Source organism: Epinephelus lanceolatus, chromosome 1 (genome assembly GCF_041903045.1).
Source record: "Epinephelus lanceolatus isolate andai-2023 chromosome 1, ASM4190304v1, whole genome shotgun sequence".
NCBI lineage: Eukaryota > Metazoa > Chordata > Actinopteri > Perciformes > Serranidae > Epinephelus > Epinephelus lanceolatus.
This window is the reverse complement of record NC_135734.1, coordinates 43,848,231-43,867,168: the sequence shown is the minus strand read 5'-3', so window position 1 is coordinate 43,867,168 and position 18,938 is coordinate 43,848,231. Positions and strand designations below refer to the sequence as shown.

General features: G+C 40.2%; 2 protein-coding genes across 8 annotated transcripts in view; both read left to right on the top strand.

Moving 5' to 3' along the window:
* arhgef3 (Rho guanine nucleotide exchange factor (GEF) 3) overlaps positions 1 to 16,082 on the top strand; it is a 47,158-nt gene extending 31,076 nt beyond the window's left edge. For 3 of the 4 annotated variants that reach the window (XM_033627251.1, XM_033627253.2, XM_033627252.2), the window contains 9 exons: positions 6,622 to 6,729; positions 7,355 to 7,615; positions 7,938 to 8,000; positions 8,089 to 8,185; positions 9,502 to 9,578; positions 9,687 to 9,944; positions 10,892 to 11,062; positions 11,379 to 11,568; positions 12,632 to 16,082. In XM_033627251.1, coding sequence (XP_033483142.1) covers positions 6,622 to 6,729; positions 7,355 to 7,615; positions 7,938 to 8,000; positions 8,089 to 8,185; positions 9,502 to 9,578; positions 9,687 to 9,944; positions 10,892 to 11,062; positions 11,379 to 11,568; positions 12,632 to 13,416 — 2,010 coding nt within the window. In that variant the 3' untranslated portion in view covers positions 13,417 to 16,082. Of the gene's footprint in view, positions 1 to 1,591; positions 2,479 to 6,621; positions 6,730 to 7,354; positions 7,616 to 7,937; positions 8,001 to 8,088; positions 8,186 to 9,501; positions 9,579 to 9,686; positions 9,945 to 10,891; positions 11,063 to 11,378; positions 11,569 to 12,631 lie in introns of those variants that run through there. The other variant, XM_033627254.2, reaches the window with a different exon arrangement.
* A 2,200-nt stretch (positions 16,083 to 18,282) lies between these two features.
* tasora (transcription activation suppressor a) overlaps positions 18,283 to 18,938 on the top strand; it is a 47,141-nt gene continuing 46,485 nt past the window's right edge. For all 4 annotated transcript variants that reach the window (XM_033626192.2, XM_033626191.2, XM_033626190.2 and 1 more), the window contains exon 1: positions 18,283 to 18,708. In XM_033626192.2, coding sequence (XP_033482083.1) covers positions 18,441 to 18,708 — 268 coding nt within the window. In that variant the 5' untranslated portion in view covers positions 18,283 to 18,440. The remainder of the gene's footprint in view (positions 18,709 to 18,938) is intronic.

Below are 18,938 nucleotides of genomic sequence, written 5' to 3'. Positions count from 1 at the left end.
CTGTATGTTTTACGTGTACTGTATTTTACAAGGAATAATTTTAATTTTAAGTGTTTTTTATTTCAATTCTACTTGAAAATACTGTACTTTGTACGCTTACTTCATTTTCCAGGAACATATTTTACTTTTTATATCTACTTTATTATAGAGAAAGACTGCACATTTACAACTACTGTATTTTTCAGGGAGATATTTGATTTTTATGTGTATTTTACCTAATTTTTACAGGGGCATACTGTACTTTATACATTTAGTACATTTTACAGGAAAATGTTATATTTTTTTATGTGAACTTTACTTACTTTTAGGAGGGACATACCATATGTTTAAAATCTACTGCATTTTACAGGGAAATATTTTACTTTTTGTATCAGTTTTACTTTATTTTTACAGGGTCATACTGTAAGTTTTACGTCTACTGTATTTTACAGGGACATTTTTTACTTTTTATGTGTATTTTACTTCATTCTTACATGAAAATACTGTACTTTATATGTCTAGTACATTTTGCAGGGAGATATTTTATTTTTTTATATGTACTTTACTTCATTTTTACAGGCAAATATTGTACTTTTTGCATCAGCTACAGTTACAGGGAAATATAAAAATGTTTATGTGTACTTTACTTCATTTTACTGGAAAATACTATACTTTATAGCTCTACTAAATTTTGCAGGGAAATATTCAATTTTTTATGTCTACTTCATTTTACAGGGAAATACTGTACTTTATATGTTTACTACATTTTACGTCATTTTTAGAAAGAAGTATTGTACTTCACTTCACTTCATGTATTGTAAGACTGAAGTGAAATTGTATAATTTGTTTTTAGTTTAATTTAGTTCATTTTATTTGACAAAAATAATATACAGCAGTGAAATGGTGTTTAAGGCATTGTCAGGAATATCAGGACAAAGTCTAGGACTTATATTCATCACAGTCACTCATGATCCTTCAGTCCCTTTGCTACAAAACAAGATTGAGGCAATTGGGAATTACTGACTTCTGCATGCGTACAGGTTGATTGCAGGACTGTTAGATAATTTATAATTCTTCTACTTAATGGATAAGGCTTGTGATCTTTTATATTTTTCTTATTATCAACAAATCTCATGAAAAAAAATCAAAACCAACAACGTGTTCTTCAGTCTGGTATTACATTAGTTTTTATCAAACGTTAAACAGGAGAAAATAGAGCATGTGTTGGGGACTATTTTCAGCGGCGGATTAATCCAGATTTGATGCTCAAGTGAGAATCTGGGGCAGCGGGATGTTGTGTGTTGGTAAAAATAAACATCAGTGAATGTGTTCAAGGTAATGATAGAACATGTCACCCACAGGACTGACACTGTTGGACAACAATGGAGCTCTGTCGCACAGAGGAAGATACACCAGACTTTGGTACACAGACAATACTTGTTAGGAGGACACATTCATTGTTGGCTTTGGGCTTCTCGTGTGATTTGTTGACATGAAGAATAATTGTCAGAGTCAATTTTTGGAAAAAAAAAAGAAGCTAGGAAGAAAGGACGGAAGGAAGTACAGTGAGTGAGCACGCCCCCATGAGTAAGTGAGTCAGAGAGGGTGAGAGGAGTATTAATTGTCAGACAGAGAGTCAGGAGGGGACAAGTAAACAGCCATCACTGAGAGTGAGGAGCTTAAACCGCTGTTTAAAAGAGAAGCCTATCAGAAACCTGGAGTAAAAGATCTAGGCGGTCTAAACTGTGAACTCTGGTGAGAACAAACCTTTACTGGACTCTTTCTGCCTGTCCCTAACTGGACCCAGATACTCTGCTCCTGACGATCCTCTGACAGCACCAGGCTGCCTCAGGGAATCTCCTCTGGAACCAAACTCTATTTGGATGCTTTTCCAGAACATTTTTCTTTGCTAGAAAACTGGTGCCAATTTCTTTCTGGGCTCCCAGTTGGTATCAGGTACTTTTTGGATACTAGAAGCACTAAAGCTTTTGTGGATGCTTTAGAAATATCAGCACATTCTTGGAGCTTTTTTGGTACTAAGCTTTAAAGGTACCGAATACTAAATACCAGATGTATCCTGGACACAAAACCAGGATCAGAATCTTTCTAGACTCCTTGCACATTCTTTATCTCTAGAGTCTGACCAGCACAAAACTCTGTTTGGACACTTGAACGCTGCACTGGTACTGTGCTCACTCTTGACGTTTTGTCAGTGTCACACTTTCTGTATCCGCCTCTGGAGTAACCACCAGTACCAGACTCTTCCTGAACTTTAGCTCTTGGCATCAGACTATTTCCAGACTTCTTACTGGCATTCCTCCTCAGCTCCACCAGCACCAAACCCTAGACCAGTTTAAATCTATTTCGGGCCACTCTATCTGTACTGGGAAAGGTCCAGATCCTAAGCAGGGCTTTGCAGTGAGCAGTATGGTGGCGGGGCGGATGCCCGTCGTCTTTCTGCTCAGCAAAGGGAAGTACAACATGGGGAAACAGGTGGAGGTAAGATGGAGAACATATTCTTGTGTACGATGCATTTTTCTGCTGTAGATGTCTAAAGTTGTGCTGATTTTAATTCCTTTATAGTGGACTAAAAAGTACAATATTTACCTCTGAGATGTTGTGGAGTAGAAGTATAAAGCTGCATAAAGTGGAAATACTCATAGTACAAGTGTCTCAAATTTGCACTTGAGCACAGTACTTGAGTAAATGTACGTAGTTACCTATCACCATTGTTAAAACTGAGACTCCTGTCTTCAAACCAGCACAGTGGAGGTGAATGTGGTGCTTAATACTTTGTAACATTACACTTGAAAAGGAAACTGAAACAGTAGAAATATTTTCTACATATATAAGTTTCTTAGTAGCTGTTCTTACGCCACTAATGTCAGCCATTATCATTACTTAATACTATATGGTATTAAGTGAGTTCTTTCATGAGACATATTTATACAGAAGGTCACTTAACACTTTTGTGACAACAACATCTGAGATGGTTGTAAAGATTCTGCTTAAGGCCTCAAAACAGCCTGACGCTGCTGTTTGTCCCCTGGTACTGTTTTATTTATCTTAAACAGAAAAAACATGAAGTGGCGGGCCTCATGCTTGAGGGAATCTCCTCTTGTTTTTTCATGATCTGAAGCTGTTCACAGATTCAGATCGAAAGTTCGTGCAGGACTGCTTGAGAAGTTTGTCCCTTCCTCAAGCAGTCCTGCACGAGGTGCTTTTCTGTTCACTTGTTTTTATGCACATTTCCGATTTGCACATACAAAAACTAGACAAAACAAAAAAAAACAAAAAAAGAGAATTAGACTAGCCAAAAAACTTTTAGTGCTTGGCTGAGGTGGGAAAGTTGTTGCATGAGTAAAACCAAAATGCAAGTGCAGTGGAGTAAGATTTTAATTAAGTAGGACGTCCACTGAAGAGACAGAAACATCAGATCTACATGGAGCGATGAGGAGACTGTAATCTTCTTCACATTAATACATTGTAAACAAAAATAAATGCCATATTTTTATCATGTTTTGTGCATGGTTTTTCACCAGTTGATGTTTGACTGGAGGTCTTTGCATCATCTCGCTGCAGCCTTTATTTCTTCAATGTAAGCCCACAGGAGCACCACCGGACTTTGAAGCCGGTTTGACATAGTGGCTAATGTGGAATTACAACTTCTAGTTTTGTCATGTGGTGACATAGGGCTCAAAAGGACCTTTCCCTATAGACTTAGATTGTGAAAGAGACGTCTGTAAGTCAGTGGATACATTTTTTTGAGTGTCGCAACCCCAGTAAAATGAATCGTTCGGTCCAATAACATTTGTAAAGTCCAGAAGAGCTGGACAGTTAAATCATTTTATCCTCTCATCCAGTAGAGGTCTGTAGTGCGCCTGCTCTAAGGGCCCCAGCCATGCAGAAGCAAAGCTGATCATTGCACATGGAAGTCTAACTTTTTCGGCTTCATGTGCCACTGAGCAACTTTCATAGGGATGCTGTATCCAGTTCTCTTTATACATCCATTCTTCAATGGTATAACGGCACCTCACTGGAGAATTAGCGTCACCAGCTGTTTATCTTGATGAAACCACAACCACAGTTCATAACAGTTCATACATTTGGAGAGAAGTTTGGCTACTGCCCTTTCCTGTTGAGGTGCCACTTCTGTTTCTAATGCTTTTTGTCTAGCCTGGCTTTGTTCGGTTGTCCTCATCGATCAACGACGAAATTAAACGTCAAAATAAGTGATTGATCCATGTGAGCATTATCTGATCTGATGTCACTATTGACAAGACAAGATCTGCATTTCAAGAAATGAACTATTTCCTTATCTACTGCTATGATTAATGTTTGATTAGGTTTAAGTTTTTCATCTTCATGGTTACAATAATAACCACTTGGCTACAGTTAGTGAACTGCTGCAGACTCTTGGTAGGAAAGGAGACTGTGTGGAAATCTGAAGTTTTCATACACAGATCATAAGAAGACAATAAAACATGAGTTTAAAAGTTAAAAATTAGACTTGACATGTGGCTGTCTCTGGAGTTATTCTAGCGTGGGTCTAGTTGTTTGTTTTTTATTCAGACTCTTGCTCAGAGAGTCAGTGTGCTGTAAACCTGCTGTAATTAGTCTATAGTTGACCAACTGTGCAGAATTGATCTTTGTCAGACTGAATCAGCTGAAGCACCATCACACACAGAAACCCATTACAGCATGTCCAATGGAAACTTTATGAGTGCGAAGCAAATAAACGGATTATTCATTACCCTCACTGACGGTTAAATCTTTAATAAATACAACAGTATTGCCTGCTTAACACACTGACTGTAATTACACAGTTTAACTGGTGTTTACATTTGATATTTTACGGACTCATCAGACCTCTGACGGCAACTTTAGAGGCTGTCGAGTCACAGCTGTTAATTGTCAGTCTCCTTTTTACTGTCTATTCCTATTGAGAAGAAAGTTGTTTTTTTTTAATAAAATTATTGAAAACTGGAAAATTTGTTGTCACATTTGAGACGTGAACATGAAGCTCTTGTTGAAAATCTTTCTGTGACTTCAGGGCGATCAAGGATAAAACAACAAAAACACTTGAGGTCGATTTATTTTTGGTTGACTGGTTCCTGACTGTGTTGATGGAAACAGAGTTTGATGGTTCCTGTGTTCCAGTGGGTCAGTTCAACTGTGACACACACACACACACACACACACACACAAACACACAAACACACGCACACACAGATATTGATTTATTGACAAGCAGCCTGGTGGCGTTTTCAGAGACAGATTCCGATAATATGAAGACCTGATATCTGCATGTGTGTATGTATGTGTGTGTGTGTGTGTGTGTGTGTGTGTGTCTGGCACAGAGGGGAAAGACCCTGAGTCACACTATTGTTTAACCTGCAGTATATTAACAATACAGAGGCAACTTTCCTGCCAATTACGAGAACAGTCTGCACACACACTCACTCACTGTTTATCATCTCAGGCAGGATGACGGTGTTCAGACTCAGCAGACAAGTTGAACCAGAAACAGTTCTTCAATTTGTTGTTTTAATTCTATAATTTTATTGAATAATTAATTTATAAAGCAAAAACTCTAAAGATCGTCTGGCTGCAGCTTCTCCAAAGTGTGAGTCTGAAGATTTTTTCTGTTTTATTTCTTTGAAAACTAAATATTTGGAAACTGTGACTGACAGCTACCGAGCCTTTACAGAGTCATGCAGCGATTGTATTCCTTTATTAAGTTAAATGATTTTAGATTCAGTAATTTAAGAAAACTTTAATCTGTTAATAATCAATAACCTCTTAAATAATTTCCCTGTCATTCTCTTCTCACTTTGTCTCCGTCCCCCAACACCATCTTGTTTCCTTTTCACTTTCCATTTAGTATAATTGTTCTTTGTGTACGGTTTGTACAGTTAAGGTTACAGACTTGCTCCACCTCCCTGCACTCATATTTTTAGTTTAAATCATTTGCCAAAAAGAGAAAAATGGACAATAAGCAAAGTTAAGGTTGAATTTTACTGATAGTGTTTTTATTTTTTTATTTTTTTTTTTAAATATATCACAATAATATGGTCATCATAAAGTCTTTTGGCCATGAAAATCTGATACTGTCCTAGTTCCACTCCAAACATGTACAGCAAGCCAAATGCAATAAGAGTACTGAATGCATATATAGCTCCTTTTGTCTCTTTATATAAATGAAACTTTGTATCTGGTCTCGTAAGTTCTTTTTTCCAACATCTGTGTCATGCAGTTTCTTGCTATTTGTCTTGCTTTGTTTTTGATGGTGTGTGGTGAAAACAGACATTTGGACTGTTTGTCAGAAAAAAAAAGTCATTTGAAGACGTCATTCTGTGAACTTTGTTGAAGCTTTGTCATTTTTTAGGGGGCTTTGACCCCAACCTGCACTGACCTTTGTAAACTCTGCTAATGGTGTATTGGAGATGAAGATGACCAAGAAATTAAGTCTTGTGATTGTAGATCATATGGACATTTGTGACGTCTTTCTCTGCCACAGTGTCTCTTACAATGTCACCTCTGGACTTCACACTCTGTATTGTGTGAAGTGACTCATGGATCACAGTTGACTTATTTTTGTGTGATGACATGAACATAATCTGACTCTGTTCTTTCCCCCAGGAGCCCAGCACCAAGCGCAGTAAACTTGTATCCAGGGTGACATCTCTGGCCAGCCTGCTGCCGCCCGTCAAGACTGTCCCGCTGAAGAGGATTGGTCAGACGCTGCAGGTGAGCCGCCAATCAGATGTCTCCTCAGTTAAGTTTTGAAGTGGCTCACCTGGTTCTGGAGGTGTATTTTTTTCCTAATACATTTTTACATTTCACTTTTTTTTTCAGGTTGCTAGACACAGAAACACAAAAGCTTCCTGTATAATATTATAATCCTATAGTTTAATATAATGACTTCCAGTTTTAATGATTTCCACATGGTTTCTTCTTTCAGTTCAATAATTCAAAAGTGATTTAAGCTGCAAATTGTTCAATCAGTTTTCCTCAAAACAGTAAACTTTAGCTTCCACCTGACATTTTTGGTGCACCTTGGGAGTTGTAGTTGACTTCTCCCCTAAAGTTTTGATGCACATGGCCTTATACCTTTAATTATTGAATCAAAGAACCAGATATCTTATCACATAGTTGTTCATCTTTGACGATCCAAACAGTCTGTAGAAGAGCTCAAATTGTGAGTCATGAAATATTGTTTATGAAAATAAAGATTTTTCTTCTGGAACCAAGGTCACCCAAAGTATCTCCTCCCACTTTACAGCTCTATGCCTGAATTGCAGCAATATCCTAAATACATATTGATAATATTCTGTATTTATCAGCTGGTTAAACCATCTCTTTGTCTCTGCAGCGCTCCATCAGTTTTCGTAATGACAGTCAGACGGAGAGAGCCGCTCATCCTCCTCCTCCCTCCTCCTCCTCATCCACGGTGAAGACGCGCGTTATCTCAGCAACAGTCTCCAACACCTCCTCCACCATGCCTGCAACACGGGTTTCCACGGCAACAGCCCCAGCCGCCAAGCGCCGTGACAGCAAGCTTTGGAGTGAGACATTTGATGTCCGGCTGGGAGCAACGCAACCTCTGAGCCCAAAAGAGATTAAACGACAAGAGGTGAGCGGCACCACACTGCTGCTGGACTGAAGGGTTTTAATAACATTTTTTGTGTCTCAACAATTTCTAACTTTGAGAACACAACAAAAATAAAACACAATTCTTCTCTGGTGATTAATTTACCAAATATTTTCGGCTATTTTGAGAATTGCTTTTACAAAATGAAATACTTATTCTCACTGCATAACGAAATAATGAGAGAAATAGAAATGACAATAATACAAAAATGCAAAATATAATCACATCTTACCCATCTCTTAACAAGCACTAGTAACCCAAATTAATTTCTAAGACAATCTTTTTTCTGAAACTCTCCTTGCAGGCCATATTTGAGTTGGCTCAGGGCGAACAAGACTTGGTGGAGGATCTCAAGTTGGCAAAGAAGGTCAATTAAAACCATTATTTTTCCTTGAAGAACTGTACCGGTATTTTCCAAGCTCATTTGCTCATATGTGCATGTGTGTGTGCCGCAGGCCTACCGTGACCCGATGCTGAAGCTGTCAATCATGACTGAGCAGGAACTGAACCAGATCTTCGGCACTCTGGACTCGCTGATTCCCCTGCATGAAGGTAGGAGGGAGCAACTGATGGAACTTTTTCATCAAAGGTCACCTGATGCAACATGCTTTAAAAGTTTCAAACATGCAGCAGCTGTCTACAGCTGAGTGAAGGGCCCAGAGCACATGCACCCCCGTACGTTTATGGAATGGCAGTTTAACATGTCAGTTTCATGTCTGAAAAAGCACCATGGTGAATTTCACGTAAAAGTTAAGATGGTAATCTTACTAGGTTCGATGTCATAACATTTCCTTATCACTTTCAACACGGAACAAGTCTGAATTGTTGTGTCAGATGAATCTAAGCTCTATTTATAAACTCACACACAGCTCCTGCAGTATAATCCAAGTCTAATTTATCTAGTCATATGCTCAATACTTTGAAACACATGCATTTTCAGACTACTGAATATCTGTACTTGGTCTCAATGCAACAAGCAGCGACAATTCCTCAAAAATTGGACAGTGGAGTTGAAGAACTTTGGAGTAAGGTCATTATTGAACACTTTATATTATCTAGACACACATTCTTGTATATTCTCATATGAGCAAAAGAAGCATCACAAGGAAACAGGATGCTGCTTTGGCTGCACCTCCAAAAACAACAGGGACTTTTGCCACCAGCAGATGGTGCTCTACTTCATCAGGAGATAACCTTTGCTATAATACAGCTGACAGCATGGCCCCAGTGCTGTGATATATAGTTTTGTTTTGTTCTTTTACATCCAAGTTGCTCTTTAAACTATGTTAAATCTTAGCTGAAACAAAATGGAGATGATGTCAGTCTGTAATAGAAGTTAGACTGTTTGGTATAGGATTGCTCTGCATTATCTGCCCTGGGGTATTCAGGACAATGATGAGGCTAGCTCCTGACCTTATACCCTTCTTTTCTGGTCTCGTTATTTTTTACATATTTGTATATATGTAAAATGCATAAAAATATAAATAAATAAATATATCAAGTTACATCAGTTGACATCAAATGTCACATCCAAGATTGATAAGTTTCTGATGTAAATAAAAAAAATCTGGCCAGTTATTTTAGACTGTATTTTATTCAGGCAATATTTGACATTTGAGAACTTTGGCTTCTTTTTTGAAATGAAAGAAGGGAGGGTTATGTAGAAAAACATATTTATGTTTCACAAAAATATTATAAAAATGTTTCGAAACAATCACTTTGTCATGAGGTCAGACATCCTTTCAGGCTTGTGCAGTGCAGCTATTAAAGCTGTTTCGGTATTTTTTGGATGCCACCACATTGTCTTCACTGTTCCTGTGCTGCTTTGGGTCTCACGTCTTTAAATATAACCGTTTGTCTCTCATCAGACCTGCTGAGTCATCTCAGAGACGCCAGAAAACCTGACGGGTCCACAGAGCATGTGGGACACATCCTGACTGACTGGGTGAGTGAGTGTTTCTCTTCACATAATACAACACACTGAAAATACTTACTGTTATTATTGTCTTTGACATTGTGTAGTAACCAGGTCTCTGTCTCTGTGTCGCTGCAGCTCCCCTGTCTCTCCTCCTACACCGCGTACTGCAGTAACCAGGTGAAGGCCAAGGCCTTGTTGGACCAGAAGAAGCAGGATCGGCGGGTCCAGGACTTCTTGCAGCGCTGTCTCCAGTCACCATTCAGCAGGAAGTTGGACTTGTGGAACTTCCTGGACATCCCCCGCAGCCGACTGGTGAAATACCCGCTGCTGCTCAGGGAGATCCTGAAGCACACGCCCAACGATCACCCAGACCGGCAGCACCTGGATGAGGCGGTGAGGAAAACCTGCATTAAAATACTGTTTGTACATCTTCATCCTGCAGGTCTGGTTCACCTTGCTGTCAGACTGAGGTAGTAGAATATAAAATGATTTGTGTTTGAATTTTTAGAGCCAATCAGAACTGTCAAGCACAAACCACAAACATAATGATAAAAATTCAAAGACAACCTGAAAAAGTTTGAGGACGTGATATTAACCCTGACAAGTTGGGATAACCCTGAAAATTAGGGAATAATGGCTGAAAATCTACCTGAAAAAATTGCAGTTCAACTTTGATTTGTGACTTTGATTAGATGACAAATAGGAGCCATCTGTTTTGGCCTCCCGTTGTTTTGGAAATCCTAATCATTTTCTCAAACTACAGTAGGACTACGTCAGCTCTTGAGTGGCCATGAATATAAAAAGAGAAGGTACGATCCTGTGGATGTAAAAACTGAAGGACATAATTCAACTACGACTCTGAAGGTGTATTTCAGTGAGAAACATCCAATTACCATCTTAAGACTCTGTTACTTGCACTGGTCATGGTGTCAGAAAAAAAATGTTATATACAGAAAAAGGAGAAATAACTCTTAAGTAGTCTGAACATTTTAAAATAACTTTGAAAGCAGGGGGATTACTTTATTTTGTATGTGAAAAACTCAATAAATCAGATCAACCTAGAGGAAAATCAATTATATAAATACATTCAGAAGCTTCGTTAATTATTTATTTTTTAATGTGAGACATTGGGGTCCTCTGCAGAAGCCTTCTCTCTGCACAATTAAACTTTTTTCATTGTTTGCTTGTAGTTTATTTAGCTGCATCGACAGGTTGTTGTTAATTCTCACTAAAAACAGAAGCAATCAGAGTCAAACAGTCACTTCATGCTGAATAATGAGGAAACAGATCAGGTGATATAAAATGTGTCTGAGGTTGGATGTTGACTGTTTGTTCCACAGATGCTGATGGTGCAGAGCGTGGTGGCGGACATCAACAAGCGGACAGGGGAGTCTGAGTGTCAGTACTACAAGGACCGCCTGTTGTACACGGAGGACGGACAGAGGGACGGACTCATCGAGCGGTCCAGGACCCTCTGCTGCCACGGAGAGCTGAAGAACAACAGAGGACTGGTTAGTAGACTTCTACTGTTTTATACACACCACCCAACACCCCATGTGGTCTGTAGAGTCCATGAATCCAGAGGTTTAACATTATGCTTTGGATATAGGTGTAGATATAATATATAACTATACTTTTATGTACAGCATATATAACAATAACTTTTAAAAAATACATCTTTGTAATTGTGATTGTTTACTTTTAGTTTTTATCTTCACCATACAGGGCCCACTACTGCTACTTTGATTATTTTACTGATTTTCTGACCAGAATTATCACCAAGTGAAGAGGCATTGAAGTATTTTTCCTCTCTTTCTCTATTTACAGAAACTCCACGTGTTCCTGTTCCAGGACGTCCTCGTCATCACCAGGTCTGTCTCGCTCAACGACCAGCCAGTCAGATACCAGCTCTGCCGCCAGTCAATCCCCATCCGGCAGCTGGATCTGGAGGACCTATCAGATGGAGAGATGAGAGTGGGCGGGTCCATCAGAGGAGCCTTCAGCAACAACGAGCGCAGTCAGTACCTCACATATACCACAGAATGATACCACAAACACAGATGTATTTAATGTTGTCGTTCCACAAGAGGTTGTTTGTTTGTTGTTTCTTCCTTTTTTTACGTTGTAAAACAGTTGCTTTGTGCAACTTCCATACTATAATACTATAGAGAACACTCTGAGGCCAAAATTAATTTGATTTACACTTGGTCTGAGGCTGTTTTGGGCCCTTAATTTCAGTTAAGGTAAATCTTAATGCTACAACATACAGTGATATTTTAGATAACAGTGAGCTTCTAACTTTGTGGAAACTGTTTCCTGTTTCGACATGACACAGAGTTAGGTCCATGAAGAAATGTGCTGTGTCCAAAAGTGCATACTATTCACCACGTACCTAATATGCGTACTACTGTTCAACATTTGCGTGTCGTACGCACTGAGCTGTAATCACCACACCACTTCCTGAGAGCCTCCTTGCTGGTTAGAGATGTGTAATCATGGTAACCCATGCCAACCTCAGTTCTTCCAGCATTGTTTGGTCACATGACTGTCTGTGCACACACTTGTGTTAACTGAGTAGGTTAGGAGTGAGCTGACGTTAATTAAGAGGAGAGCGTTAGTAACAGTATGTGACATAAATGAAAGGAGACAGGGAACTGTAGCTAACTTAAAAAATATTTTACAGCCATCAAAGTAACATTTTTGCATTATTGACATTACAGAGCTGCCTTGGTTACTGTCTGTTATATGAGGTAGTAATCGCTGCTCTGTTATGTCTGTCTGCTATGAACGTTGTTGTCACTACCGCATTGCTGGTGTTTGCATGCTGCAATATTTCACCAGAAAAAGTTTGCAGTTCACCACTGTTGGTTTCATACTAAGGTTTTTTACACACTAAAAAAAATCTCACTTACTGTTCTAGAGTACTAAATAACACTTGAGTATAGAGTTTCTAGTATGGTTTTCTCAATTTGGTGTGAAAAACTTGACTGGCCTGCACAGAACTCTGACCTCAACCCCATCCAGCACATTCAAGATGAATTATAATAATCATAGTCTCTCTCACTCTCTCTTCCTCACAGCAAAGAACTTCTTCCGGGTTTCGGACCGTACTGGCGGTCAGCTGCAGAGCCACTGCTTCCAGGCCAGCGACGCCTTCAACAAACAGCAGTGGATCAACTGCATCAAACAAGCCAAGGAAGCAGCAGCACTGACTGGAGACCAGCCACCACAGACAGGACAATGTCTGGAGACAGGGCTGGGTGGACAGATAGGGCCGGTTAGTGAGACAGGTCTGAGTTTAAGTGGTGATTCTGGGCTTGAAGATGAAAAGGGGGTGTGGGGGGAGGCAGAAACAGGGCTGAGTGTGGAAGGAGAGGAAGGAGAGAAAGATGTTGGTTTGGATAAAGAGGCTGAGGTAGGTTTGACTCAAGAGACAGCGACAGGTCGGGAGATGGAGACAGATTTGGGTTTGAATGGTGGGACGGGTTTGGAATTGAATGGAGAAACAGGGATGGACAGTGAGACGAGGCTGACGACCAGTGAGACAGAGACAGGTGAGATGGAGACGGGGCAGGGTGTCGGTGGAGAGATGGGGGTGGAGCCAGGAACCACAGCAGACTGGGGGATGGATGGAGGAGGAGAAGGAGAGACTCTGAGCGGAGGTGCTGATGATGTTCTCACCTCCCTTCTCTCCTCTGCTGCTCCATGTCAAGAGGAGGGCGAGAAGGAGGTGATGGAGGAGGAGGAGGAGGAGCGGGATGTAATGGAGGAGGAGCAGAGGGGCACTGAGGAGGGAGAGGAGGTCGGCATGGACACCAGCGAGGATGACTCGCTGGAATGCGAGGAGCTGGACCTCAGGTGCTGATGCTGGGAACTGAGAGACTGACAGCCAATCAAATCATGGACTTGATGATGATGTCACTGACTGACAAAGTCAATAGAACATCAGATAAACTTGTCAATGGACAGTTTAAAACTTGACAACATGAACATTCTGGGTTCCTTTGTATTTCCTGTTTGAATGTTTTGCAGTGTACGTGAATGACATCAGCTGACAGGAAGTAAACATGGACCCAAGCTGTTGCCTAGCAATGCAATCCCAGTGAAATGGTCTATACGCTTTAATCAGTGTCTTCTGGGAGGCTGTAACTGCTGTATCCTGACTGCTGGTAACCACGGCAACCACTTTGTCCCAGAATGCTACAACAATGGACACCACTACCCTGGAAGACTGGCCCTGTTAACTGCACTGATGGTGCGTTCCAGTTGTACTGGAAAGTTGAGACTTTCAGAGTTCCAAGTTGGAAATTTCAACTGGAACACCCCCTAAAGTCAGATTTACAACCCCAAAATTCAACACAGCTGCCCTGCCCCTCAACAGTAGTGTTTGTTAGCACTTCTGTCCCATTTGTGTCTCATTAAAACAGTCACACACAGAGCCATGTCCAACTTCTACGTGTGGACATGTTGCTACAGTGTTAGTATGCGCAAAATGCAGCATAATACATTGTTATCAACTCATATTGCTAACAATGGCTAACCCGTCTTGAGCTAGTGTTGCTAACAACACCTTGGTTTTCCAATTTGTTGTACTACAACACAGTCAACTCGGTTGTGATATCATTCCCTGCTCCGACATCCAACTTCCAAATTAAATGGAATGCAACATAACTGCATGGATGTATTGAGAGAACAGGACACCATGTTCAAAGATGGTGCCCTACTCATTCCAGTGAAAGTTGCTCACCAGGCACACACTGCAAAAATGTTTTCAAGGTTCCTCAGGCTTTCTTTCTTTCTTTTTTTTTTTTTTACCAACTTCTTGCTGACTCGCCTCACACATGAATGGCACACTCTTCAAGACTTCAATTTTTATTGAACCCAATGGCTCAAATTCTTATAGTTCAAAGACTTGAATGTACAATATGTAACTTTCTGCCACTAGGCCTCCAATGAAAACGATAACAAAAGACGAAGTAATGTCATCATTGGGGTCAGTTTCTCCTGGTTAGAATTCCTTGTTCGGGATATTTTTACCAGGGGCTAAATTATCCACAGTGGTCTCCTCTTCTCCAGAACAAACAGATCATGTGATTAAGACTGGTGGAAACACTGAATAGAGCTGGCTCACAACAAGCTGCAATCAGCTGTTTCGCTCATTGTGGAGGGGCTGCTAGCCCAGCTCCTGCCAATGTGTGCTCACCTTTTTTCTCTGAAAACTTAAAATCCAGATGTTTAGGAGGTTTTCACCAGGGGCTGAATCATCCTCAGAGGTCTCCTCCTCTCCGAAACAAAGCGAGCATGTGATTAAAACCACCAATAACACTAAATAAAGCAGTTTCATATTAAAAATCAGTGTTTGTCCGATGCTGTTTGGCATAGCATTGGCTAGAGCCAAGCTGCTGCTAATGGTTGCTCAGCTTGTTTCTCTGAAAACTTAAAATCCAGATGTTTAGGAGGTTTTCTTCAGGGGCCGAATTATCTGCAGAGGTCTCCTCCTCTCCAAAACAACAAGACCAGGTGATTAAGACAGGCAAAAACACTGAATACAGCAGTTTAATATTAAAAATCAGCATTTTCCAATGCTGTTTGGCATAGCATTGGGTGGAGTGGAGCTGCCGTTACCGTTTGCTCAGCTTGTTTCTCTGATACCTTAAAATTCAGATGTCAAGCACTAAAATCCTTCATCTGGTCAAAACATGTAGTTTAAATACCGAAGATTTAAAAAGTCTGTCATAGAAATGTGGCTTAAAACTGGATATATAAAGTCAATTTATGACAGCTCCTGGCAGACAGGGGATATGATGCCACTGACAGTTGATGGCGGCCAAATGACACAGGCTATGTCCTCTAGTGGAATTACAGATTTCCCTAAGTTTGAACATTGTTGGAAACATTTTGGATAATGTTAGCACACAATACAATAAAATATCTAACATTGGTCTGGTCATTTTTAGACATTTTGATGCAGTAAAGTTACATATTAATTCTTGAAGTTGGAGTGTTTGTGATACTCAGAACAATATTTTTATGGTGTCATGTTTTTTATTCATGGGAGACACCGTTACTGATACAGTATTGTAAATTTAGCATGAAGTCTACTTAAGGCATTCCCAATGAATTATACACACGTTAAGTGGATTTTCAGCTTTGACTATCTATCCCGACAGTTTTGCCTCCATATGTTGTACAACTGAAACAGGTGCTGGACGTGTCACTACAGAGCTGAAATATTCAGTGTTTCTTCATGACAATCAGAGGAGCCTGTTGTGTATGTACTGTATGTATGTAAAGAATGTATATTAAGTCTATATGTATATGAATGTAGGAACAAAGCCAAGCATGTCTGTTTGTTATATATGTGCTTACAGATTACATGTAAGATGTGACTTACAATGTCAAGACAATCAGTTTGATATTATAAATGACAATCGTCAGGATAGTTGTGATGCTGTCAGTTGTTCTTTTGAGGAATTAACTGATGTGTGGATTGTCACAAGACCAAAGCATCAATAAACTGTTGTGAAAGAAGCTCGTCACTGAGTGTGTGGTTACTGGGGGTCGCAAAGAAAATGTTGTCATGTTAAAATGAAGGCTAAAATAAATGTGCTTTAACACAAATGCATATTTAAAACACACAGCCCCAGGATATTAATGTGGATTGTAAGGAGAAAACCTATGAAAACCTATGATTGAACCCTGAGGAACACCTCTTTAACGGTGAAAAATGGGTCTAAAAGTTCAGCTACTACTTCCTCCTGATTTAGTTTGCTTATTGCATCTAGTAACAGTAGTAACAGGGCAGGTTTGTTCTCATGTTTCAACCCAATTGCCAGAAAAATTGTTGGCATTGTACGTTTCTGCAAACCACAGATGTGTTGGTGTTATGTAGAGGATATGATGAAACTATGTTTCATTAATGCTGTGGTTAACGTGGTTAGGTTTAGACAAAAAAAAAACAACATTTGGTTATAGTTAAGAAAAGATCATTTTTGGCTTAAAATACTCAGTTAGGGGCACAATCCTAGTTGGAAGAGCAGCAATGTCTCACTAACAAACAACTGCTTTTTTTTAGTGATGGGTTGCCAAAAAAAAAAAAAAAAAACATGTTTGAGGGTGAAAAGCCACTACAAACACAGCAATGACTCACTAAAACCCACTGGAAAAAGACCCAAGGGTCCTTAAAACCCATCCCATTTGGTGCCTACATGGGAATGGTCAACATTAATTGCCCCACATCTTCTCCCACATAGTTGTGCTCTAGACCGTGTTCTCTCAAAGTACATGAGGATGTGATTTACAGTATTTTCACAGATTCTGTCTCACCATCCAATATGAGGTCTTACTCAACATCTCACTCATGACAAGGTTACACTCCTACACTCTCCTTAGTCTTCTGCTTTTAGTTTGTGTGAAAGAGAGAGGAACACAGGGACGAAAGAAGGACACAGAGAGAATTAGTATAAGTACAATATGTGTGTGATGAGGAAAATGACCAAGATAAACAAGAAGCTCACTCTGTCTGTAGGATTTTCTACTGGAAGTAAAAGCTGTAGTGGAGCTGGAGGATTCTGAAGAATAAGAGTTTTCAATCATGTCAGTTGAGGACCGCAGCTGAGGATTCAGGCCGAGAGAAAGAGTCAACATGGGCACAAATACATCAAATCGTATCTTGTTACAGATATCAAATGCTTTCTTATCAAGTGTTTCACAATAAAATACAAAATACTGGTATAAGGAAATATATTTAATTAAAATAAAAGTAATTTGAAAATGGAGTGGTGGTGCACTGTTCTACTGTGCAACCACACTTGCACAGTAGAACAGTCATCAGAGGAAAATCTTTCCTGTGTCCTCACTGCAAAATTCAGTGTTAGATGTTTGCAAAGGAACATCTAAACAAGCTGATGGCTTTTGGAAACAAGACTTGTGGGCTGATGAAGTGAGAAAAAATAAAGTATATCTTCTTTTCTTCTTCTTCTAAAAAGCTAGAGGCTGTGATATTTGCCAAAGGGGGGCTCTATTAAGTACCTGCAAGGTGCCCGAACTTTTGCTTCAGGTCCTTCTACCTTTTTGTTATTTTAAAACAGGAAAAGGTCAAATCAAAAAGTAAGCTTGCTTAAAATATTGAAGTAATGTGTCATCTATAACTTTGTGCCTCTTGGAGATCAGCCAATTTCCTATGTACTTAACTATTCACAGTAAACAAAATTTTGATTTGGGGTACTGAAACATTTGCATACCACTGTAAATATGATATACACACAACAGGTTCTCTAAATACATGAGGCAGATGGATACAGTGTGCTGTGTGTAAAAAACATAATTTACTGGTAGGGTGGCTGCTTGTTGTTAATGCACAGGGATTGTTCCTGACACTATGGGCTGGTTTTAAACATCTTCATGTAAGGTGAAGACCCCATGAGGTTAATATGATAACTAACTGCTAACAGATCAGAAGCTGAGACATGACCTTTCACAGGGTCACAGGCAGACACACATGGTAATTTACATTAGGCCAATGATGTTTCAGGTTCACCCTTTGCATGCCACTGCAGCACCATGCACTCATATCTGACTCTTTACAGTTTGTATGTGAATGATTCTGACTGTGATTCTAGATCTCCAATAATAATCAAACTGACGCTGTAGGTGGTGATTATATCCCGAAGATGGCAGTAGAGCAGCATCACTACCAGCTGCAGTGAAATCTCAGTGAAGAAGACCTGTGTTTCCAGGAAGAGCATGGCGCGGGTTGTGTGTTGGTTCGTCTCCCTGCGCTGTGGGATCAGGAGGTAACAGCGGTGTCACCGCAGGACTGCAGCCGACAAACAGTGTCACACTGACCGTTGCAAAGACACGCGTCGGTCTGGTCGAGAAGCCGACTCAATGGACAACCACCCGGCTCGGAGGGGCGCAGCGCGTCCGCCGAGGAGGGTGTCTGCTGCCGCGGAGGTGGGAGCTAACGCTAGCCTGCAAGATGGCGAGGTAATCGAGGTACACCCAGCCAAGGAGGCTCAATCTGGACCGGAGAGACCGAGCGGTGCTGGCGGGAGGATGCAGAGGAGGAACTCGGCTCCGCAAGTGCTCCATCAGAGGCATATGCCCAGGGAGCCCCTCAAGTTCCACATACCGAGGAAAACCAAGGAAAAGAGAGGTGGGCTGGTCTTAATGCAATCCAAGAAACCATAATATAGTAACCAGAAGTTGTGTATTTTCCCTTACCTTTATATTTAAACTAATTGTATGTGTTTTAAAATCGTCGCCCTGAAGTTATCCTTCCCATTAACGTGCGGGAGTAACGGAAAGATTCCATTATCGGACAACATTGCAAGTCCATTCCTGATTTTGCTGTTAGCTTAGTCAGAGAGCATAAACGACACATAA